Source organism: Sturnira hondurensis, unplaced genomic scaffold (genome assembly GCF_014824575.4).
Source record: "Sturnira hondurensis isolate 20B ecotype Veracruz unplaced genomic scaffold, ASM1482457v3 Scaffold0000780, whole genome shotgun sequence".
Lineage (NCBI taxonomy): Eukaryota > Metazoa > Chordata > Mammalia > Chiroptera > Phyllostomidae > Sturnira > Sturnira hondurensis.
Window position 1 is genome coordinate 5,624,228 of NW_028073411.1, and position 24,653 is coordinate 5,648,880.

At 43.9% G+C, this 24,653-nt stretch overlaps 1 protein-coding gene across 5 annotated transcripts in view; it reads left to right on the top strand.

Moving 5' to 3' along the window:
• Positions 1-24,653, top strand: part of PPARGC1A (PPARG coactivator 1 alpha) — a 111,868-nt gene that overhangs the window by 15,281 nt on the left and 71,934 nt on the right. For 4 of the 5 annotated variants that reach the window (XM_037044946.1, XM_037044937.1, XM_037044952.1 and 1 more), the window contains exon 2: positions 3,474-3,653. In XM_037044946.1, the coding sequence (XP_036900841.1) occupies positions 3,474-3,653 (180 nt within the window). Of the gene's footprint in view, positions 1-666; positions 823-3,473; positions 3,654-24,653 lie in introns of those variants that run through there. The other variant, XM_037044972.1, reaches the window with a different exon arrangement.

A 24,653-nucleotide genomic window follows, 5' to 3' on the forward strand; every position in this document is an offset into this window, starting at 1 on the left:
GGCCTGTATCACTCCAGCTACGGAGTCCCTAGTGTCTCACNCTGCGGGAAGCCTCGCTTTGGCGGCGGCAGCAGCTCTGGGAGTCACCTCCGCCAGTCTGAAATGTTACGAGCAGCAGGTAGTGTAGGCAGCTTTCATTTTTTGAATCATTAATGTTTGCTGTCATCCTAAAACGTATGATACCCTTTTGCACATAAGGACTGGACAGCGCGTGGGTTAATAAAGGCCTGTATCACTCCAGCTACGGAGTCCCTGGTGTCTCACAGTTTAATGAAGGCGACGTACAATAAGGTTACTAAGATGGACAGAGACGAGACAGGACCTACACTCCACTAAGACTGTTGTTCTTAACTGCCCCCCGCCCTAGCCCCTTCCCTGTCTTGGCTAATTTTTTTAAAGAAGTATGATTCTTTTTTCATTAATATAATTAATGTGGCCAAGTCCACTGTTTCTTCTCTCTCTCTTTAAAATTTACCATCAATGGCACAAAAACCTCCAAAAGGTTAATGGAGAATTATACTTAATTATAATGATTCATTATCATCAGTGCAGTTAAGCTAATTTATTGTCTGCTCCTTCGCTAAGAGAAAAGTCTGTTGGGGTGAAATAGCATACAATAATTAGCCTTTTGTGTTTAGTAACCGCTTTATCCTCTTAAATCTTATTATAAAATTAAGGTGATGGTAGTGCGGTAGCTGGCAGAGTTGCACAGGGCCAGGCGACTGTGGGTCTGTAACTGTAAGAAAGCACACCTGTTACAGGTGTGTGGGGAAGCGGTGAGGGTCAGCATGGCAGACGAGGACAGCTGCAGGGCTCGGACTGGTAAGTCTGGCATCATCCAAAGGCCAAATAGAAATGAATAACAGGAACGCTTGCTACCACTAATGTGTTTCAGATGATCAGGAGAATGCCACATGCAGAAGCCCTGATTTTATTAGCATGTCAACATGGGCAAGAGCATGTGCTCATTTTTCAACCCTAACTTTAAAGTGATGATGAGAAAGAGAGAGAGAGGAAAGGGAAGGGAAGACATAGGTGAATAACAGCACTGTAAACTACAAAAAAAAAAAAACAAAACAGTCAATCAGATCTTTTTGGCGGTTTTCAAAAGTTACTCAATACATTCTTATGAAAGGTTAAAGGGTTTTGAACTAGCCATGCCTAGAGAGGGCAGTCAGAAAGAGAGAGGGGCCGCAAGAAGTTGCCCAGCAGTTAGTTGCTGGGACGCTCAGCATTTCAGAGCCGGTTTCTCAGTTATGCTCTACACAGCAGGAACCTAAGCCAGATATCGAGATCTGACGTTTCCTCACTTTGATATTTTTATTGCTGTTTTTGTTGTTTCTGTGTTTATTTTTTAAGGACTATCCCTCAGTGAAATCCAAGTGGTTTTTGCACCACTGAAAAAGTTATCCCCTCGTCTCCTACCTGGTCATGTTGTGGAAGAGTTAAAACAGTGTGTCTGTGCTTAGTGGTAAGCAGTGTGGACGAGTCTGAAGACTGGGAAGTGTTGTACCCAAACAAACCACGGACATTGCGCCGGTGTGACACCTCTTCAGCCCAGCCTCTGCTTGCTTGTGAATCTAGTCAGGATACTGATCTGTAACTTCGGCCTAACTCAGATAATAAGAAAGGAAAGACCAATAAAATGATAAGGAAAGTGTTGATGGGGAGGTTGGCCCTTTCTTTGCATGGCCTCTGTGCCTGTGATTTGGGGTCTCGCTGGGGCCTGGTTGTCTTCAGGAACAATGCAGCAACATCCAGGCCCCTGCAAACCCCCTTCTCCACTGCTGACTCCGTCACCCAGTAGCCGTATTTCAGCATGGGACTCTTGGATCATGCTGCTGTGTATGACCCGTGTAATGTCGCCTGCCAGGGATGACAGGGGTGCTTGAGAACAATATCTGCATAAAACTTGTTTTCTTGAAAATCTAAATGTCAGGCAGGATCTTCAGCTTTATGCCCAACTGCTGCCTGGGTGTGAACGATTCCACGGCATCTCTCCTGACCCCTGAAGGCAGGGCCGTGAGGGTTCCACTTCGGAGTGGGCGCCTGCTGATGGAGACACTTTGGCCTGTGGGTGGATAAGGTCCCATGTCTCTGGTGTCACGAGATCCCTGCTGTAGGAAGTTTCTGTGGGTTCTTCACAGGGTGCAGTGAGGAATCAGCGGCCAGGTAGCCAGCTTGAGATTAGAAGACCACTTTTTTGGTAAGGGTGTCCACCTTCCTCCAAAGCCACAGTGTGGGACAGTTAAAAGACCACCTATTCCAGGCAAGGAGGTGAAAGACAATGCCAGTCTAGGATAGCCTTGGTGACGAGCAGCCCAGCCACAGCAAAGCATATTATAAACCTATCAGTGTATCAAAATCATTTTGAAAATGCCAAAGAAAAGTCCCTTTCAATTCACTTCTAGTTTAGGAATTACATAAACGGTAAAAATGTGCTCCCGTGATTTTTCTTTTCAAATGTCAGCCACACACACACATACACACACACACACACACACACATACACACACACAATTTGCATGTTAAACATAGTGAAACATAGAAAAACTATTTTAAAAAACATGATTTTTGTCTTTCATCACAAGGCATTTGATTTTGACCTATTTGAGATGCAGTTCAGAAGTTCATGAAAAGTCAAGTGAGACTAAAAGATTTAAATCACAATTCAAGAGAACCATGAACGAGTTAGATGACTTTGCATCATTAGTTGCTAAATGAATTATATGGATTACGATGGTTAAAAGGAGCGTACATGGAGAAAGTTTTCCTAGGAGAGTTCTCATGTTCTATTTTTCAGTTAGCAGTTGTTTATTTTGTGTCTGTTTTGTGTGATGTCAACGCCAAAGTCAAATCAAATTTGTATCCCTCCCTCAATGGGATTATAGTCTAAGGGTAGGGTGAAATTTCGCATATAGTTAACCAGAAAACAATTTGAAACTTAGTAAGTGCTGACTACCGAAGAGGCACAGACATGCCTTGGCTGGTGTGGCTCAGTGGATTGGGTGCCAGCCTGCAAGCCGAAGGGTTGCCAGTTCAATTCCCAGTCAGGGCACATACCTGGGTTGCAGGCCAGGTCCCCAGTGGGGGGCATGCAAGAGGCAACCACACATTTATATTCCCCCCCCCTTTCTCCTTCTCTCCCACTCTCTCTAGAAATAAACAAGTAAAATGTGTAAGAAAAGAGGCACAGACAAATCTAGTTGACTTCTAACAGGAAGAATCAAAGACAGCTTCATGGAAGCATGGATTTGGAGGTAGAATTTTGGATCAAATGGATCAGGCAAAGTATCTTTCAGGAGCAAAGTGCGTTAAAGAATTCAGGATGTTTTTTCTAGCTACTGAAACCCTGGAAACCAGCTTTGGTGGTGTTGTTGAATTAACCAGGCTTAATTCGTATCACATGCTGTTGCAGTTTAATAAATTCCTGAAGTTAATGAAAGCTTTTTTTTCCCTCCTGCCTCCTGCAGTGTGCTGCTCTGGTTGGTGAAGACCAGCCTCTTTGCCCAGATCTTCCTGAACTTGACCTTTCTGAACTAGACGTGAACGACTTGGATACAGACAGCTTTCTGGGTGGACTCAAGTGGTGCAGTGACCAATCAGAAATAATATCCAATCAGTACAACAATGAGCCTTCAAACATATTTGAGGTAAGGACACCCCTTGGTGAAAATTAATTTCTCATTGAACTTGGCTGGGTCCAGACTAACATGATTATTGGCCTGAAAGTATAATGGCTTCTTACTTTGCTTTCCTCAGAAGACTTTGTGTAACAATTAGGCACTTGGCACTTCATATTTTGTGAAAAACAGGGTTTGGAAAACACGTGAATTTTTTTTTTTAGAAAGAAGGGGCTAAGGACTCACAACAGAGTGCATTAAACTATGTTGAAATACTAAGGGATTGTGAAAGAATTAGTGACAAAGAAGAGCAAATGTCTAAACCTGTTTATCCCTAATTCCCACAGAAAATGGTGCCTAATGTAAATTAACATACAAAAAGGCATTTCTTATTAACCAAGTGGTTAGATATCTACCTTGATTTGTTTTGCAAAGTGGGTGAGCAACTTATTATTGTATTTTTAATCTATACCTCTGATTTCTATATATCTTGAAACTTCAAGCCCAACACTTCTAATATTTACTTACAAATTAGTCAAAATTTATTCACCTTTCAATTGTGAAAATTACCTCCCAAGTTCTATACTCTTATGCCTTATTATAAGCTTACCCTTTAGCTTTCCTTTGAGGAAAGGAAGTTCTTTCTCACATAATCAGTACTCAGTTACTCAAGAGTAAATGGTGTCTTGTAGGGACAAACACTGAGGACTCTGGCAAGTGAACTGAATAAAAGTTGCCAAACCGACCACTTTTCAGTATCCCTACCACCAGCGCCATCTTCATCATCTACCAGTTTCTATCTACCAGTTGCCAGGCTCTATACAAAGCACTTTAAATGTATTTTTCTTGTCCGCCAATAGAGACATTTCTTATACTTCAATGTTATTTGGTTCAAATCTCGAGTCATTAAGAAGGCCAATTTTACAATATTTATTGAGTTTTTCCAGCATCCAGCACATAAAAGACACTGGATAAATGCTTATTGAGTCATTAAGAAGACCAATTTTACAATATTTACTGAGTGGTCCCAGCCATCAGCACATACAAGCGCTGGCCGAGTAGTGAGTGGGATGACGCTGGAGTCGTGTTAACAGCAATAATCGTGCTAAGGGAGCGGCCAGAATTTTGGAACATGTGTGGCCTGTGTGTGTCACCTCTCTCACCCCTCAAAACAGCCTACCGTTCCCATTTCACACGTGCAGACACTGAGTCTCCGACAGGTGCCTCAGTGGCTTTTCTCCAATCACACAGTTGACAATTATAAGCCCAGGGGTTGAACCCCAAATTTATTTGACTTCAATGCCGATATCATTGATTAAAAATAGAGTAACAGTGAGCTGGGGTGACAGCCATCCTTGACAAAGACATATCAAGCTGCTTCTTTGCTCAATATATTTAAAAATAGAACAGAATCTGTCCTTCCAGTGTTGGTTGACATGAGCGGGGATAGCTGGTCAGCAGGGGCGGCTGTGGGTTCTGCCGGTGGCTGTGACTTTAGAAAACATTCGGAGCATTACATGGGCATTAGAAGAGGCCTCTGGGTGGTGGAGGTGGGGCTGGGGAGAAGGAAGATGTGGAGGAAATGCTGAAGGTTTGTGGTTATTGACACTTTCCCAGGCTTCTCAGCCGGGTCTCAGAAAGTTCATGTGAGGACTTGGCTGGTTAGAACTGGTGAATTGAACATTCCTCATTCAGTACACTTGTCAGGTTACAGGTCCATTTTAAGTCATGCTGCATTAAATAAACAGTACTTTTGAAAATGTCTATCTCTATAGACCTCTTATCTAAAAATCAGCTGTTTCATATTGGGTGAATGCCAAGCATTTCGGACGATGGTTAGGGAATAAACAAAAGGCAGTGTGGTGGGGGTGGGTGGGTCCAGACATGGTGAGGTAGTCAATACTGCCTGGTGGGCTGCCTTAGGGAAAGACCACTTTTTCCATGACCTTGTGTCCCCATATGTCACGTTGCAGCACCTGCACCAGGTGTCCCTCATTGACAGCTTTGGGTGACTTGGTTCAGTGACTGGTGAGCTCTCTATAGATGCTTAATGTACACAAAGATGCCCTTGTGTGTTTTTCTGTATAGCTTTCTGCCACTGACTGAATTGTTTTCGATGCTGTAAGACAGAAGGTTCATTTACTTTAATCTATCCTCAGGTCATTTTAAACCAGGGGTTCTCAACTAAGGACAGTTTTGCTCCTGAGGGGACATTTGTCAGTGTGTAAAGACATGTTTCATCATTGGGACGGGGGCCAGGGAGTGCTGCTGGCATGGATGGGGGAGAGACCAGGGATGCTGCTAAATGTCCTGCAATGCACAGGACAGCTGCCACAGTGCGGAAATATTTGGCCACATGACAATGAAGCTAAAGTCGAGAAGCCCTGCATTAAAAAAAAAAAAAGCTGTTGAAATCCCCTTCATAAAACAATGAAGGTGAATTGGTCAGATTTCTGAGAGCAAATATAGTTGAAGATATAGGGTGAGAAGAATCATAAGCCATAAAAAATAAGTGAGACACCCAGGACTTTGAGATTGATACGTCAGAATTCTCTTAGTGACAGACAGCAGAAGTGACTGTTTAGGTAGGTCCCCCTAACAGTTGGCTCTGAAGTCACAGAAGCGATTCTTCTCTGTCCGTGCAAAGGGTAAGGCCTGCGTGGTGACACCATGACAAACAGCTGTGGCTTCCCCAGCATTTGCATACAGCCAGGACGCCTCCACTCTTTGCCCTCTTGGGCTAAACTCAGGCATCTTTTTCTCTAATGGGGGGGGGGGAAGCATATGTTGAGCTTAGGTGAAATTCTAAAATTGTGTCTTTCCCTGCGAGGAAGGTCCGCAGGCAGCAGAATAACCCTTGAACGGCCACAGCTTTGTGCTGCTGCTTCCAAAGCTGCGTGTTCCATGGAGTCATTTCCCAGGGCCTGTGCCTTTAAACCTCCCTCAGCGGACTTCAACCTGTGCTTACTTCCTTCCAGTTCTCAAAACCCTGCCTCATCACATTTGTGAAGGCTTCATACTTGAGCAAGCCAAAACCAGTCACGGTCTCTGCCACTCTGATCTGCCAATAACAAGCATTACCTACCTCGGAGTCTCAGAGTAAAATGAGGCACAAGAGGTAACCCCTCTTCTCAACTCACTGAAGACGACCCAGGAAAAAGGGACACGGGATTTCTGAGCTCAAAAATCAACGCCGGGAGAAAGGGCTATTCACAGCTGCAAAGAGTCCAGCAGGGAGTAACTAGGAATTTCTTCTTTTGGCTTCTTCCAAATTTTTGGAATCTAGGTTTAATTTTTGTGTAATTTTACAAGAAAGGGAAAAGGATGGCTCTGAATGTCACAATTTGGGGAAGAGTAAATTCCTGAGGGGGAGCAAGGTGTGCCGACAGGCAGTTGTACACGCTAGTTGAGTACGTGGACACACAAACAGCAATCTCTGCCTGCACAACCTGTGTTTGGGTGTGTAAATGCAGGTAGCCAGGTATGATTCAGAAGCCGCTTAGAAAAACAGGACACACGGCCTATCGATGCGGCCGCCGGTGAATCTGATCCACGGACCAGGAAAACAGGATACTGTCCCTGGACTGGCTGCATCTGAAAAGATTTATGTTTCAGAATATTGCAACATAACTTCCTTCCCTGTGTTGCCTTTGTGCTTTGTTTGAAGGTGGAGAATAAGGGACTGTTTTTCAGCATGGCACTGTGTGGAGACAGGCGGCATGGGGTTAAACAGCACATTGCCCCTTCTGGGCCACTACGGGCCGCCTCGTCCCTGCTTTATTCTAACATCTGCTTTAATGGGCATCTTTCATTCACTCGTCGGTTACTTAAGAATGCAGCTCCTTGGGGTTCTTTAGAACACGGCAAATGAGAATGTAGTTATCTCTAGCTCCTTACTCAGAGAATATTCTGAAGCCTGCCTTTGCCAATGGGAGGAGAAGAGCTCACAGCTGTAGCCAGTGTTCACGTTAGATAATTACTCGAACTTTCTGTAAGGTCAGCTACAGTGAACTTTTGTAGGGTAAAAAGTGGGGGGCAGTGACCTGTTAGTTGTCCGTGAGGTCTCCTCTATATGCCCCCAAGGGAGTGGAGGGGGAAGGCTTTTAAGAATGCCCAATCATTTGGTGGAGACACAGATCTTCCACATCTTCTGTAGACTTTCAGTTGTACTGTATTTTTTTTTTCCTGAAATGGGCACACAGTCTGTACTTATCAAAAAGTTAGAGAGCAATCTTGGCTAGTCCATGGACTGTGAGCATTTTGCAAGCTGGGAACCTCATTCAGTGACATTTTCCTCGGCACTTTCTTAGAAAACAGTGGAAAGCAAAGCACTCAGTAAATATTTGCAGTGTAATGCATGAGTTGACAGTCACGTGTTTACGACTGGTATGGATTGCGGGAGATGATGTGAAGATTACCTGTAAAGCACAAAAGCTCTGTTTCCTAAAGAAAAAAGTTTTGGGGGGACCAAGCCAAGACATGCAAAACAATTAGCAAACAATATGAGGCTGTGTGTATATATGCATACATACATGTGCATGCATGTGTTCAGATCTTTTAGCCAATTGTAAAACAATGTTCATGTCTGTACACACAGGGTTATTTACATATTCTATATTGATTAATCACTGGCAAACATTGCAAGACTGTGTGTGTGCATGGGTGTCTGTGTGTGCGTCCTAGCTGAGGGGGAACTGGCAAGAATAATGTCACTAAGGTTGATAAGAGAATGAATGTGAAGTGTTTTCATAGAAGGTATAGGGAGACGAGGAGCTCAGTTTACTTAAATGAAAATAAATATTAATGGGAACACAGGAGTGGTAATACATTTGAATTGAGGTGGGTACAAAATATAAACTGGCTAGGAGAACCCAGCCTACATGGCAGGTAGGAATTAGGGTGTCTTTAGAGATTCTTTTGAACACAGCAGAACAATGTAATGGAGATAGTAATGAAGAGTGGTCATTCTGAGAGCTGTAAGAACTGTGGACAAGCAGAAAGGAGGGGAATTGGAGAGCAGGCCCAGCCACAGTCCCAACCCAATGCGATGCAGGTGCAGAGAAAGGACAAGGTGACAGCCAAAGGGATGCTGTCCAGGGAACAAAGACTTGAAACACCTTGAAGGAAAATTCCATCAGCCCCAATGAGTATGGCTTAGGTTAGGCAGGGAGGTGAAAAGAATGTTAACTCACAAACGTTCTGAAGAGAACCGGAGCAGCATGGCTGCCTCCCTGGTTAAGTTTCTGCCCACCTCCAGGAGCTGCGGGACTTTCTCAGACTTGTGAGTTGTTTTACAAAGGGGCTCTCCATCTCCCTGCTGCCTCAGGGCAGAACACAGTTAACCCAATCCACCGATTTACGTGGTGTCTGCTTTTTCTCACTTGTCTCCTTGGAAAAAATTCTGCAGCCTTCCATGGTAATGAATCCCTGCTTCTGACTGCATGCGTGGCCAGACAGACTTCTCTATGAATGGCAGACCTCTTGGAATTTTAACAAAACAAACAGAGGGTGGGGGGAAACTGCACACAAACCATCTCACCTTGATTAAATCATCAGGGAATAAACTCTCCTTTGTTGTGTGGAGAGACTGAGTTGATTTGCAATAATCGCTTTTTCAAGACTTCTGGAATTTCCCATTTGCAATCAATAAATGTTTGTCATTTAAATTAAATTTATGGCCCACAACCAGACTTTTGCCACACTTGGTAATGACACTTACGAAGAACATAGACTTCAAGTAAGAGAATAATAGCCATTTAAGTGGGGAAATAATTGGCTATAACGTAAGAACATTGAAGAATGTTGAAACTCATGGAGACTTATGGAGTATTTTAAAAATTTATGTTGTACTTATCTTTGCATTTGTAGCCTACCACAAAATTCCAAATTCTGGGTATAAATCAGCTAGATGTTCATCCCGGAGAGTCACAAACCTGGAAGCCACAATGTGACCCAGCCCGAGCACCGCCTTAGCTGCACGTTCTACTGTCCGCTCGTTCTGCAGGGAGTCTGAGCAGTTGTGTGTGTGTGTGTGTGTGTGTGTGTGTGTGTGTGCGTGTTTATCCCACCTCCAGTAACAACTGTTTTAGACTTCTTGGTTTGATAACATCTGCCTCACCTTGGGAACATCTGGTTTATCACCCTGTTTCTTCTCCACTGTCACGATGACCACTGGAGAGAGAGATGGGGCTCGGGAGCCCGGACCCACCACAGTGTGGGTGGGTTGGCGTCGGCCCCTACGGACGAACAGCGGGTCGCGGGATGCTCATTCCATGACCATCTTGCACCATGACTGCCTAACTTCCTTGGTGGCTGCTTTTGTGAATGCGAGTGTCGTGACAAGAGATGAGGTGGGCTGCTGTTTTGTAAGGAAGTCGATCCAGTTCTTAGCCATTTGCAACTTGAAAAGTGAGAATCTATATGTTTAATTAGGCACAGTGATTGTAGGACATGCTATTTTGTGTTTTTCTGGGCAAAGACCAACCACTTTGTATCAGATGCACTGGGCACTAACTCCGACAGGTAGGCAAGCCATTTTAGGAGCCTACTTTAGGCTTCTGCCACCTCCTGGACTCTCCAATAGGTCTTCTAAATAAAAATTACTCCAGCTGGATGTCTTGGAAGGCAGAAACATGGAGACCCACATTCACAAGGGGAAAAACGTGGAGAGGATTCAGGAAAAGAGTGACTCACTGCCTCTTGATTTGCTTTCAAAAATATTAGTCTACATTACAGTAATCAGGATTCAGGATGCCGCATGGGACATCCTATTTGCACAGCACCTGTGTGTGCTTGTGTGGTAACCTTGTGCATATGCTGCGTCTGTTTGCCCCTGGCCCGTATCTGTGTGCAGATGTGGAGACTCGGCCCCACAGATGGCTCACCTCCGAATGAGATGCGCACATAAAGCAGATAAAAAGATGAACGTTAAAGACTGCCTGGTTAAGCTACATCTTTCCTTCTCTGCTTCCTACCCAAGACTTTACATTTTTAATGAGGTTAATTTGTCCCTATAATTATGTGCCTATTCATTTAGCAGTGAAAACATTTATTGTGGGCTTTATAAAATGAATTGCCTGTGGTGTAAAACTGTTTTGGAAGGGCCATCCCCCCCGCCCCCATTTTTCTTCAACCTCTCAGGTTACTTCCAAGACAGTGCACACACAGGTCTACAGTTTGAAAGCAAAGCTGGATATACTCTGTTTTACTGGAGCCTGCCAAAGATGCTGAATTATAAGCAGCGAGAATGAGAGCGAGGGAAAGGGAAGAGAGATACACAATGAAATACACATTCACATTCTTGGCAAGGGCGACATTTTACGAAGATAAATGACTTCTTATCCATTACACCATTCGTCCCTAAACAATGATAGGCGATACCTTTGTGCCTTTTCTGTTCCAAAATAATGTAACAATTGCATACTTTCAGATTCTAAACACTAATACTTTGTAGACCTGCCCATCTCCATTACTACTGCAAGTTATTCATTCAAGGTTTGTGGCAGGATAGATTAATGAATTACCAGATCTTGTGTAAAATGACTTGGCCTGACCTGACTTTTAAACAACTACCTTCTTTTTATTTCTGGGACAGTCTTGTGCTTGGTGTTAATGGGCTCGAGAGACCAATCCCCCAAAGAGCTGGGGGTTTCCTCCCCCAGAAATAACTTTCTTAAGTGTTTCTCCCACTTTTTCATTCTCTCCCAAACTTCTGCTCAATGGCAGTCAGTTCAAGGAAGTCCAAGCAGGCTGGTAGGGCAGGGAGGAAGGAGCAGGCCCAGTCACCAAATCTTTGGTGGCCGATGCCATTCCCCAAGCCAAATCCACATGAGTTATCAGAGCACTATCTTTAGCACAACAGAGTCAAGAGTGAGTTCCTTGGTGTTCCTCACTCAGTAGGCATAGCTGGAGCTCTGAACTTTGAGGGAAAGCCTCAGAGCTATTTGCAAAGTGCTGGTGCTTAGTGAATACTAAATTACATTTAGGAAATAGTCTACTGCTAGCAGTTATACTTCATTTTTATTCTTGACACAGACACCTAAATCAGAGAACAGTAACATTTCAGAGATTATGGAAGCAGTTTGGGTATGTTCCAACACTATAATAGGATCAGAATTTTAAGGCCTTTTGTATTATTACCAATAGTCACTTAGTTTCTGCTGCAGTGTACTTTGTAGGGAATTACAGCTTTTACTAAAAAGATTAAAATGCTATTATGCAAATGATTGCAGTATGTTATTATGTTTACAAATTAACATCCATGGCTCAACACACAAATTAACTAACTATTTTATCTATGTTATTAAGGATTTAATAAATAACTGTTAATAAAAATGGGTAGCTGGGAACACTTACTAGGAAACAATTGTGATTTAACACAGAACTGGAGCATTGTGTTTAATGTTCTAGGTGATACAGTGGTAAAATAAAGTTGAGCAAAGCACAAAGAAGAACCAGGGCCGTGTGACCTGCTGAGAGGCTTGTCTGAGACGCTGATGACCATGAACTCGGTAGATTTAGGCTCTCATGTACAGTGGGCAGCATATCAATAAATCTAAGCAATGCATACCCACCATCTCCTATTAATAATTAGTTTATTGAAATGATAATTGTCCTTTGTGGCACATTTGATATGTTCCATGCACGCAGAGAATACTTTGTTCTAAAATGCAGCTCAGAGCAAATTTTGCTGCGGCGAGTAGAATGTAGCTGCGGAATATCGCCGTGTGATAAAAGAGGAGAAGGCGAGGTTCGGGCTGAGATGGCTTTACTAACAGGCTGCAGCTTGCTATTCCTGGCTGTTTGTAAGAGATCATAAAAGCAAGGAGATAAGAACTGCCAAGGTCCCCGAGAAATGAATGTATGTGATTATGTTATCGTGGGGGTTGGATTTACCAGATAGACCGGCAACACCTTGACTTCAGTCCAACAGGAAAAGTAGAAATAAATGCAGATTTGGGGTAGCAAATGTTGTTGAAATGGGGAAGTTTCTAAACACTGTAATTAAAATGTTTCAAAAGAGATCCAGGATTCTGGTTACCGAGTCCTTGGCTACATCTCCAAATGAGAGTGATAGGTGTCAGCTAATATTAGGCAAACAAAAAGCAAGAAGGAGACAAAAGAATTCCTAGAAAATCCTGGAACAACCTCATGTATATTTCAAATGTTTTGGATGGATGTATCTGAATAGCCAAATAAAGATGTTGAAGATTCCTGTGTAAACAATAGCTTTTTTTTAGGTCTACCTACACATAAATAATTAAATTAAGTAATAAATAAAGAAACCATTCCATTTTTAGTTCTACCTGCAGAGGGCCATGAACCTGAGCTTCTCAGCAGGACTGTCTAGGTGTACTTAAGAAACAGAGGCGCAGGGAAGCAATCACACACTTGGTCAGGGTTTGGACCCTTGCACACAATACAAGCAATTTATTTTGTTCCAAATAGCACCTCTGTTGTTGGAAAACTACTTATGCAAATTCTGATATCTAGCTTGAGCAAGGTGCCTGGTTCCTTCATTTCATTCCACATTTGGGTAAATTGTGTTGTTCTTCGCTCTTCCAAATGTGTCCTTGTGGAAGCAAACACTTTCAAATTGGTTGAAGCTTGCTAAGAGAAAGAAAGCAGGGTGGGGAGAGAAAAGGAGGAAAAAAAAAAAAAACACCTGAGCCAGAAGAGTTGCGGGGACAGCTTATGATTTGATGGCCTGTGGCCTTGTCTTTTTCCCAGGCACCTGATCAAGAAAGTGGTACAATCCTGTTAGGCGGGCATTCTAGAGCGTTTGCCAACACTCACCTGACGTGCCCAAGGTTTAAAGTACTTGCTGTAAGTTTACACAGCACAGTGGGAATGTGTGCCTGTGTGTGTGCCTACATATTCACGCTCTTTTTTCTAAAAAAAAAAAAAAAAGAATAGGGATACTTTCCATAGAAGGGTGGTAAAATAATTAGTCCAGGAGACAAATGTCTTGGCCTGTGTTTAAACAGAGCTTTAAGGACACAGTGTTCCCAGCAGTCACATATCTAAATACAAACCGGTGTCAGCTGCCACGCAGACCAAAATGTAATAGCTTGCTTTCACATAGGTCATCGTCAACCCATTTTGGTCACAGTCACACTGCACATCTGTTTCCGCACGCTGCAGCTTCTTAAGGTGGCATTTGGACCTCCTAAGAACACAAACAACCAAGCTATAAATTGCCACTGCTGGAGTTATTTTGAATAAGTGTATACTGTTTCATATTTATAATGGTGAAGCTTCATAATATTCACAGTGAATATATAACACCGATCAGTTCAACAAGCATGAAATTGTATGTTGTCAACTTGTCACATAAATAGAGCCATATTCTGGCTTGCGATAATGTTGAACTAACATTTTTTCCCCCCAGAATTGTCGAGAGGGTCACAAAAATGTGGGGAGGGAGCACTTGCTTTGGACAGATAAACTGCCAGGGCTATTGTAAAGTTGATATTACTGTTGATGGGTTCTTTTCTCCCCCCTCCCTCCAAAGCATTCGCTTTTCTTGGGTGAATGCTAATTGGCTAATCTGGTGTGTTTCTTCTGTCATCCAATGGTATCACTTTCAGGCACTGTTGGAAGCCTTTTTTCGGGTTGTGTATGTGTGAGGAGCTTTTTTGGTTCTCCTTTAAAACAATTTTTCAGTGTTCTTTTTTTTTTTTCCCTTTCTCGTCTTCAGTGCAAATCTGTGCTAATTGTCATGACATTCTCTAACTACACTCTGGAAAGCCTTCTTGGTGCATGTGCAGTTAATTCTTAATTCATTGCCAGAGCACTATCAAGTGAGAACTGAATGTTTTGGTCAAACTTTCCCATGATGAAAATTTAGAGAGCTGCAGAAAAGAAATTGCTGAACCAAATGTGCAACTGACAGAAAGGGAGAGAGGAGGGAACATGAAAGGGACTCCCCAGTAGCCAGGGAGCAACTGCAGAGAGAGCTTCCACAGCGGCTGATATTTCTGTGCCAGGGGCAGGAGTAGAAATGGATGCCAAGTACTTTTTCGCTTTTGAGAAATTCTTAGGGTGTCCAAATCCTGTCCATCTTCCTTCAAATGGCCTGAAGACAGAACGGGTTGCCGTCTGCCTCCGCGATCATGTTGCTTGACCTGGTTAAGCGGCACACTGTAAAACCTCAGGACAGTGCTGTCGAATGCAAATGCTGCTGGGGCACTTACTAACACTGTCTTTTCACCCCATAGCACTTGTCCTAGGGGTGGTCACGTTTTCTCCCAGGAGCTACGACTTCTGGGCCAAAGCCCTAGGTCTCCAATTTCTGCAGAGCTTCACATATCTTCCTATTATGGACTTAAAAAGCCAATACTAGTTTATTTACCCTTTCATTAAAAAAATGATTGTCAGCCATCGGCGTGCTCGTCTTACCAGCATCTGGGGACACAGTGGTTAGAAGGGGACATGGCCCACAGCTCCACGAAGCACACGGTGTCTGATGAAGACAGGCCTTTAGAATCCAGGGAGCTAAGTGCTTGGGCCGAGGCAGTGAGGCAGGGACTTCTGCACCTGCCTGTTACCCTAGTCATCACTAACAGAAAAATTCTGCCCTTCTCTGGGCTGGCACACTTATCATCTTCAACAGTGCATTAACCTTGAAGCAGAATTTGCTGGAGAGCATCTCTCCAGACTCTCGGGACCTTCTATTCCAAACTGGAGCACAGGCAGGGCCCAAAAGACACTGGGTTGTGGGATGGAACGTTTGACATGGAGACACCTGGGATTTATGGTGTCTTACACACAGGGTATTGATGAAAACAGCAGTTTGCTCCTTGCACTTGCTGAGGGAAGACAAGAGGAAGGCAACCTCAGGGAGGAGCACAAGGCTGTCAGCAGAAACTTCTATAACCAGCCTGTAGCGCTGGCGTGATTAGAATGTGGCACCCCTGGCGACGTGTGTGGGGATCCCTTTGGAGAAAAAGTGTTTTGTACCATTATAGGCCTGTTGACCTTTCTTTCTAATAATGATATTTCAGTCCAGCTGGAAGGGCTGGTGTGCTTTTTCGCCTATATGCCACATGCCGGAACGTGTGGCTTTTCTGTCTCTGGGAGCCTTCTTCTTGGCTCATGGGACAGTCCTGCACAGGGACAGTCCTGTTCCCTTCAGGGGAGCATGCTACCTCTCCCCTTCCTCTCATTACACCTCCGTGGAGCTTTATTCACAGATTGCTTTGGCTTTCCAGTATTGCTCCAGCGTTACTCTCTTCTCCCCAGTCCTTTCTGAGAAGTTTATTTCTGCTTTTGAATGGTGCTTACATAGGGAAAACGCTCCTCTATTATAGGAATGCCCTTGGTTTTCCATGGGCTCTTGGCCTAAGGACATCAGCTTCTCTGGGTGCCATGTCATTTGTTCAGATGAGAAGTTGGAGCCTCTGTATTCCAGACATAGTTGTCCTGGGTGTCCAGGGATCCCTGCCAGCTCAGATTCTGTCCAGAAATGTTCTCATGTCAGGATCCTCTCGTATCTTGCCAGCACATGCTTTGCGGAGACACCCTGCTCTCTTCTGAGCTGCACACACACCAGCCTGGCTTTTTCTTTCAGGCAGTGCTGCCCAGTGGGCAGGCTCACCTTCCGTTCCCCGCTGGAGAGAGAGGGGTCTGGGCATGCGCCGGAGCATTTGAACGCAGCCGCAATGTTGTGATGCCGCCCGGGATATGTGACTTCTTTCCCCTGCTGGTCCCCAATTCCAGGCTCTGCGTGCAACAGCTTGGAGAGTTACATTAGGTCACAGTGCCGCTTTCTAGCTGCTTTAATCCTATCACCTGCCAATCCCAGCGATGTAGCTGAGGTGGCTGCTCCTGTCCCGAAGGAATTTGTGTCAATTTCTCCTGGGACAAATCCACTCTGGGCTGCTTTACAATATTTGTTCCAACTTAAAAACTTGACATAGCCATTCCGTCCACACAGAAGCAAAGCATTTTCTGTGTTTAGGGGCATTGGAGATTGCTGGCAGTTGCCTGGTCTTGGCAGATAACCGGGGCAGGCAATCCACATAGCATGATCCGTGCCCGGTTTGATGTGTCTTTGAACGGCAAATGCGCCTTTTCTCTGAGTCAGCAAAAGGTACCATACCCTCTGACAGTCCTGTGTCACCTCCCTGCTGCATCTGTGACACAGGAAAATGAAACACGGATCCCACCTTTTCCCTTTAGTTGCTGGTTTATTTTTATCTCCGGCTGTTTTAAAGCAGGAAGAAAAGGTGTATGTCCCATAGATCGGGCGCATCTTTATTTCATCACAGTGGTGATTTTTGTAGTTCATGTTAGTAGACCTCATTTCTCTGCCCGTTATGAGCTTAGTATTATTAATTATCTGGAATGGAGCCAACAAAAGTGCCGCTTGTGAAGTGGTCTCTGTGGAGACCACACCAGATGAGGAAAAATGAGACCCTCAAACTCACTGCACTTTATTCCCAGATAAGGTCTTCCAGCCCTCACTCACACTTGCTCCCTTTTGCCTTGCTTACAGTTTAAACCCATCTAGTTGTCCGTTTCCCAAGCACAGGAGAGATAAGAAGAAATCATTTGGAAAGTTAAGGAGCTGGTAGAGCCCAGGAGATCGTAGCAGGAAGTCAGCCTTGGCCAAAAGAGACAAGACTAAAAACTACCCCAGGCAGGCAAACACTCAGAATATGACTGTCTGGGGCCGTTTTGTTCGAGAGCAAACAGCCCTGTGTTCCTTGGGGCTGCGTGTTTCAGCAGCTCTCGACAGTCATTTTGCAGTATCACGCAAAGCTGCAGCAATCAGTTTTTACAAATTTTCAGATGGGGGAAATATGTAAATGATTTTGAAATCTTTTCATTAAATGCCTTAGTAAAAAAGTTCGGCACTTAAGCATATCAACTTCTTGATTCATCTGCACAAGTACCTCTGGGGATTGAGGTCCAATGGTGAGAGGTCAGTGAGGCACATATACAAACACATCTGCATCCTTTGCGCTCAGAGGTGTTCATGGAGTCTTGTGGTTATCCTGTAAGTCTTTCCCAAATAGCGGTAGTAGATAAGAAAATGCTCCGGGAAAGACGGAACTTCATTTTATGCTGTCACGTTACTTCCTCCCTGAAAATGTAACAATCCTTCAGATCCCCTCTGATAAAAAGACCGTTGATTTTTTCTTCTTGTTAGTAGTCAATTCAGATCACTTATTGGTCAAGAGAAATATGTCTCAGCAGAGTTATCCTTAAAAGTAACTTCCCATATTACTTTAGGATGAAATTACTTTCCACCTTTGCTGCTTTCCTGTCTTGTCCCCGAATTAGCCACCTCCTCGACAATGCACAAGTCACACAGGTATGTCCATCTGGAGCACACGAAATTGTAATATGGGTACTAGGAGTAATTCCTCCCCCTCCATTTTCTTTGGCGATTCTTATTAACAAATCACCAACCTTAGCAACTGCAAAATAATCACTAACGTGTGCTGCTTGGTTTTGGATAAAGGATTTCCGAAAATGGACAGGATTGAGTTCCTTGAATCTGATTTTTGTCTGGAAACCTAAGGAGTGTTGTAACTGAGTCTGCTTTATCCCACTCTCTCAGCCAGTTCCATCACCTTTCACCTGGAGGGAGAGAACCAACAGCTTGGGTTTTCCTCTATGGACGCTGAGCCTTGGTGGATGGTGACCCCTTACTGATATTCAAACTTTGGCAATTTCAAAGAATGCTGTCCACGCTGACTGCTGTGAGCAGCCGGGCTCCCCTGGTCCTTTCTCACGCTTATCTTTTGTGTGAAGGCATTTGTGTCTCTCTTCATGTCCCTTTCAGGAGCAATTCTTCCCTTGTTCAATTTTTCTCTTTCTTTTTATGGCTGTCATAATAGCCCCTGATGTAGTCAGCCGGCAATGACCCTGTCCATCACTCACCTGTAAGCTATTCTTGAGCCAGTGGATACTCCCTAAGTGACCAGATTAATTGTGCCAGTGGTGGGTCTTTCCACCCGACCTTTCATCCAGTAGCGTAAAAGCCGGCTCCAGGCTGTGTGCTAGGCTGGCGGCCTTGCCATCTCACGGACCTCCAAGGAGCCAAGGGTGGGAAGGAGAGTGCCAATGCAAATTAAGTGCAGAGGCAGGGATAAAGAAAGGTGTGCCACTGGGGGTTATCAGAAATTAAACCTGTCTTCCTTTGAGTGCCAGTGGAAATAAGTCTTGAGTGGTGAGAGTCCAAAGAAAATTTTCCGCAGACACCATTTCCATAAACTTGATTCTCACAACGAGGTATTCTGAAGGCTGATTGTTTGGGTCACTGTTCATTTGGAGCCTTCACCAGGCAAAGGATAAACTTTGAGGTCCCTACATTTAGGATACTATTTGTGGCCCTCTTGGGCATATAATGTTTATTGTCACGTGAGCAAAAGAGCATCTCTCACCTTTGCGGAGGCTTCTGCGTTGTGGTTATAGCTGTCTGGGTGCTAGTGCTCTGGCTGTGTTCCTCAGAAGTTATTTAATGAATTTTATGAGGAAAAGCATATTCTTTTGGCTCCTCATTGGCCAATGCAAGTTCATGCACATTTTAACTCTACCTTGGTATCTGTTAATGGATGGATTTACAGCATTTCTACCAGGGAGAGAGAGAATGACCTTTCCAGCCATTCAGACCAACCATGCTAAAAATAAGACATATCAAAGATCTGAGAGCATGTTCTCTAAGAGATGGTTTGTAAACAGAGCCAATGGTGACAGCAGTATGTTGTATGCCTGCCAGAGTGGCTGCGAACTCACCTTCTAAGTCACTGAGGAGACGCGCTGCCCAGATTGATACCTGGGTCTTTCTGACGGCAGCTCTGAGACACGTGGCTGTGTTCAGCCAATGTGCACTGGCACGGGAGAGCACCACCGTGCTTCCATAGCAGCCATTGAGCATTCACCCCTCTCCGCTACAGCAGAGGAAACTCTTATCACTCTCAATGAAGAGCTAAAGAATAGGTCCTTCACGGGATTTCAAAGCTTCAGAGTGCTCTGCCTCCGTACAAGGAACCAGCGGTTGTGCCCACAGTTCCTAACCTGTTTTGACTCTCTCAGGGCATGCTGACTTCACATGTTTGCAAACGTTTTGTTGTTGTCATTGAAGTTTCCTTGTGAAAAATCATAATAAAAAGAATCGACCTCTTGTGCGAAGTGACTGCGTGACTGAACAAGTGCACTGTGCCATCATTGTCTGGTAGTTACCTGATACCTTGCAAAAGCTAAGCACAGGCAGAAATGGCGGAATGATGAAAGATGGCTAAGTTCTCATGGCCTTTGGGGTTTTTATAAGTTGTAAATGTTTTGGACCTTCCCTTATATTATAGGCTGTGACTGTAGAAACCAGGGTACCCAAACAGCAAAGAGCAGGGATCCCATTAACCCAGCTTTCTTTCTGGTTTCCATAGAGCAGTTGAACGCATGGTCATCTTTGCTATTTTAGCAAAGGCCCTGACGAGGTGACTTTGTGGGGAGGGAATGGTCTCCTATAAGCTGGCTCATGTGTTAGCATTCAGTGTGCTACTGAACAGGATGCTCCAGTACAGGAGCTCGCTTTGTTCATTCTTCAGTTGACCCACTGATCAATTATTTGAAGAGCAGCTACTATGTGCCAGGCACCAACTCAGGTGCTCGTAACACGAAGATGTATTATGTATGTAATTCTTAAGGCAGAGGGGTTGGTTGTCTGGTGAAAAAGAGACTTCCACGACTAACTTTACGATAACGGAATGAACTCAGTGGTAAAGCTACAAATAACGTGCCAGGAAGACACAAACAGTAGAAGCACCTACTGAAAGGGTGACAAGAGAGGACAATGGATCACTGTTGGTAGATTATGTACTCATGAGACTCTGTCACATCAGAAGTTAAACATATGCTTATTTATTTATGAAATGTAGTGCCTCGTTTCTCACCTCTTGGGGGGAGGACGGAAAGATCAAGGAAAAGGGTGTCCATAGTAGGCTCTTAATGACGTCCTCTAATGAATCTGCCTTCTAAGAAGGCCCATCTGCATTGTCCCCAGCAGTCTCACACCTCATTAGGTTATAACAAAAGCAGCAGAGGGAAATAAGAATTTGTCCGTCAAGCACCCGGGGCTGTATCTCTGAGAGCAAATGTGACAAACTGAGTCAGAAATGAATTAAATAGTCAGCTGCAGCCAGCCCACTTTAAAAAAAAAAAAAGCCCTGAAATGACCAAAAATGGAAACATACTCCAGTTATCTGCATTCACAGTACAGAACAAATTTGGTCGTATTGAAGATAATTCTCTAGTGCCCACTATTTTTAGCTCAGGGGTAAGCTCCTCTAAGAGCCTTTCGGCCCTGCATCCTTTAACCTGGCCTAACGAACTAAGCCAATAAGCGGTCTGATTTCCCTCGTCCGTTCAGGAGGAAGAGAGATAGCTGAAACAAACCATTTGCAGGGAAAATGTTCGGCCTATCTCATATTAAGAGCTTTTTTCATATAGATTTTTAAAACATCCCAATATTAAGTGTTGCCTGTCAGAGACCAAAATGTCAAGCTTTGCTGTTTTGAAATTGTAGGCTCATGGTTATAAAAAGAGGATTTTATAGGCCCAGTCTAATGGAAATAAACATTACTCCATTACCTTCAGTAAAACCAAATCTTTACAGTTCAAGCTATCATTATTAATGTCTATGAGAAGAGAGAAACGTTTCCAGGGGGTTTATTTATTTTTTTTAGGCAAAGACAGACGGGCGAGCTGCACCATAGCAAATGAAAGTTTTCTTAGAGCTTTCTCCTCGGTGACTTTGCAGTGTGTAATTTAAAAGCAGAAAGCAAAGAAAATGCAGTTTTAAAACACTTGGCTGGCTATTCCTGGTATGTTTCTTTCTTACATTATTAACAACTCTTTGTGAGACTATTGTTCTGTCAATTCTTGTCTGTCTGTCTCTATCTGGTGCACACAAACAACTTTATCAGCCCTTTATTGTTCACAACTTTCTTTGTGTGTGGGTGGTGGCTTAGGTGTGAGCTATTTCAGTTTAAATCCTATAACTGCGGGTGTGGATTACAACGCTTAATGCATTGCCATCTACTCTGTTCCTCAGAAACAGTGCTGCTAATCAGCAAAGTTTAGTTGACCAGTTGACTGAAATTCAGAAGAGTGGATCTGCCAGTTCAGAATGGGATGAATTTGACCCACGGATGCTACCTGTCAAGCAATCAATGGCCTGATATTTACTGAACTCATATTATATGCGAGGAGTTATGCCAGATGTGGTGGGGGGGTGGGGGTGGAAAGGTATTTAAAGCAGGACTTCAATCAAGGAGCCTCGGCCCCGAATTGCCCAAATTAGATACGCATGCCTGCAGAGTGGTGGTCAGGAGGTTGAGGGCATTTAGAGAGATCCTACTATGCCCCAGATACCATGGCTAGGTCTTCTCTCTTACAGAGTGAATCTACCAGCCTACCAGCCTTCTTGCAAACATGGTATTGGGCCACTGCTAAGTACCAGTCACTTCCACGGGTTATGCATGGTTTCTGTCCTCCCGTACATTAGGAATGTGGGCGTTAGTATTTAACCAGGTCTCAAATTTCCTGGTTCCCACTGCTTGTTTTCAATGTTAGGCAGATGCACTTGGTGTTTTCTACCAGGAAACCTCAGAGCAACCAGCCAGTTGCATAGCCATCTTTGTGGATATTGTCATTTGGTTGAGATGCTTTCTAGACTGTTAAATGATTAAACGGTGCCTATTTTGCAGAGAACGGGTGGGCTGTGGGTATTCGTTGCTCGGCAGTTGCTCCCTGCTGTCAATGAGGTGTTTGTCGGCAAGCTGGCTCCTGATCTTTTGTCCCCTTTAAGATGGGCTGTTAATCTTTAGCACGGGCTGTCTATGAGACTCAGTGCACACCAGTTGCCTAACTTCTTGTTTGTGTGCTCTCAGGGATCAGAAACCAGTTTGCCTCCCCCGCCCCAACAAACCGCACAATTTAGGGTCACTGCCTCTGTCTCTCTGTCCTTTTTTCTCCACATTTGGTCTGTCCCTTAGGACTCCCTTCTTATTCTTAGGTCCACGTTTACCCTCTTCCCTGGTCATTTCTTTTCAGCCCTCACTAACTTGAACTTAGTGGTCATGGTCTCTTCAATGCTTCCCACTGCCCCCTGTGAGTGTTCCAGCTACTCCCAAAGGTGTCTTATCCTGCAAATGCCCTGCTTGGTTATGAAACGATCATTGTTTTTCAGTTCTATGAGCCTAGAACTTGACCAGAAACAATGGTGCACATGAAGAAGTACATGTACCTTGGGGATGATCTTCCTCTAGGGACACATCCCATTATGAGAAGACAAGACTCCTCTATGGGACATGATGGGTGAAATGTGGATGGTCACTCAACGAAGCCCCGTTTCAGGCACCACGTACAATAGAAGAGTCAGTGACCTAGCTCCTGCTGTTAGTTTCCATTACAAAGTAATCGTTCCCCAAGAAAACATGTGATCATTGGCATGATATTTGCAAACTGAGAGTTTGGAGGTGAGAAGAGATCCGTAAGTCCTGTGGGGGAAACCAGGCTGTGGAGGCAACCTCGGAGCTCGATCTTCCAGATGGAGAGCGATTTCCACTGGAAGAGAGGAGAGGAAAGTATTTTTAACATCAGCTCTCATCCCACTATTTACTTAACACACACTTATTCATCACCTCCTTTGTGCCAGGGTTTACGCTGAGTGTTGGCGTAACAAACTGGATTGGATGGAGACAATGGTATGAACAGAGTCAGTGGTGAGGGAAGCCAATGGGATGGTTGGGAAAAGAAGACTAATCTAACTGATCAAAAGAAAAACTATTAGACACAGGTGAACAGAATATTACAATTGTACCATAGTCGGCCCTTGAACAATGTGGGCCACTTAAGTCAATAATTTGAGAATAACTTTTGACCCCCTGAAAACTTCACAGTTGTATTAACAGCCTACTGTTGACTGGAAGCCTTACTGATTAACACATGTTTTGTATGTTATATGTATTATATACTCTATTCTTATAATAAACTACACTAGAGAGAAGAAAATGTTAAGAAATTCACAAGGCAGAGAAACTACATGTACAGTATTTATTGAAAAAACATTGTGTGTAAGTGGACCCATGCAGTTCAGACCCTTGTTGTTCAGGGTTCATCTGTGAATAATTGGAGAGAGTTAGTCTGTGCATGGGGAGACCAAGGCCCAGGCAAGTTAAGTGACCTTCTTAAAAGGTATCAATGTTAAGCCAGGATGAGCAGGGAGAAGAGGGTTTCTAGGGTATGTTATTGTGGTGGAAGGGTTATCCCAGACAGAGAGTGCAGGCAGGGGCCCACTCTTGTGGTTTTCAAGCTTGGGGTAATAGGGCTTGAAGTGGGGGGGATGCTGACAATGAAAGGAAGAGATAGGTGTGGGAGACTTTGTGCAGAAAAAAATCGATAAAGATCTTGATCACATAAAGTGATAGGTTCCCTGTTGCAGTGAGAGAAAAGGGAGTAAAGATGGCCGTGATTTCAAGCCCTGGTGAACTGAGAATTTGGGGCCAGTTAAGGAAAATAAGAGAATGGGGGAGGATCCAAGAGAAATGATGGAGAAGGCAGTGTGTGTAGATTTCAGAGCTCATGGGGCGGCTGCTATTGAAGGTCTGTGAACAAATTGCAATAATAATTGAACTGGGGAGCCCTTACGGAAGTTGTTATGAGGAGAGCGTCTTAAAGCTGCAGACACGGTGAAGGAGGGCTGTCAGGGGCCCCCTTTGTCTGAAATACTAAAGATTTCTCTTTTGCTTTGAGGTTGATAATTATCAACCAGATTTCTTCTTGCCAATAGTAATATTGCCAGATTTCTTCTTGCCAATAGTAATAGTAACATTGGGTATTTTTATGTGCCCGATGCCAGGGCTAAATATTTCGAAACAGTATTTTAATGTAAAAATATTTTTAAAAGTTTAATTTAATGAATTCAAAAGAGCACAATGTAATATACAGATGATGTATTATAGAACTGTACGCTTAAAACCTATATAATTTTAGTAACTAAAGTCACCCCAATAAATT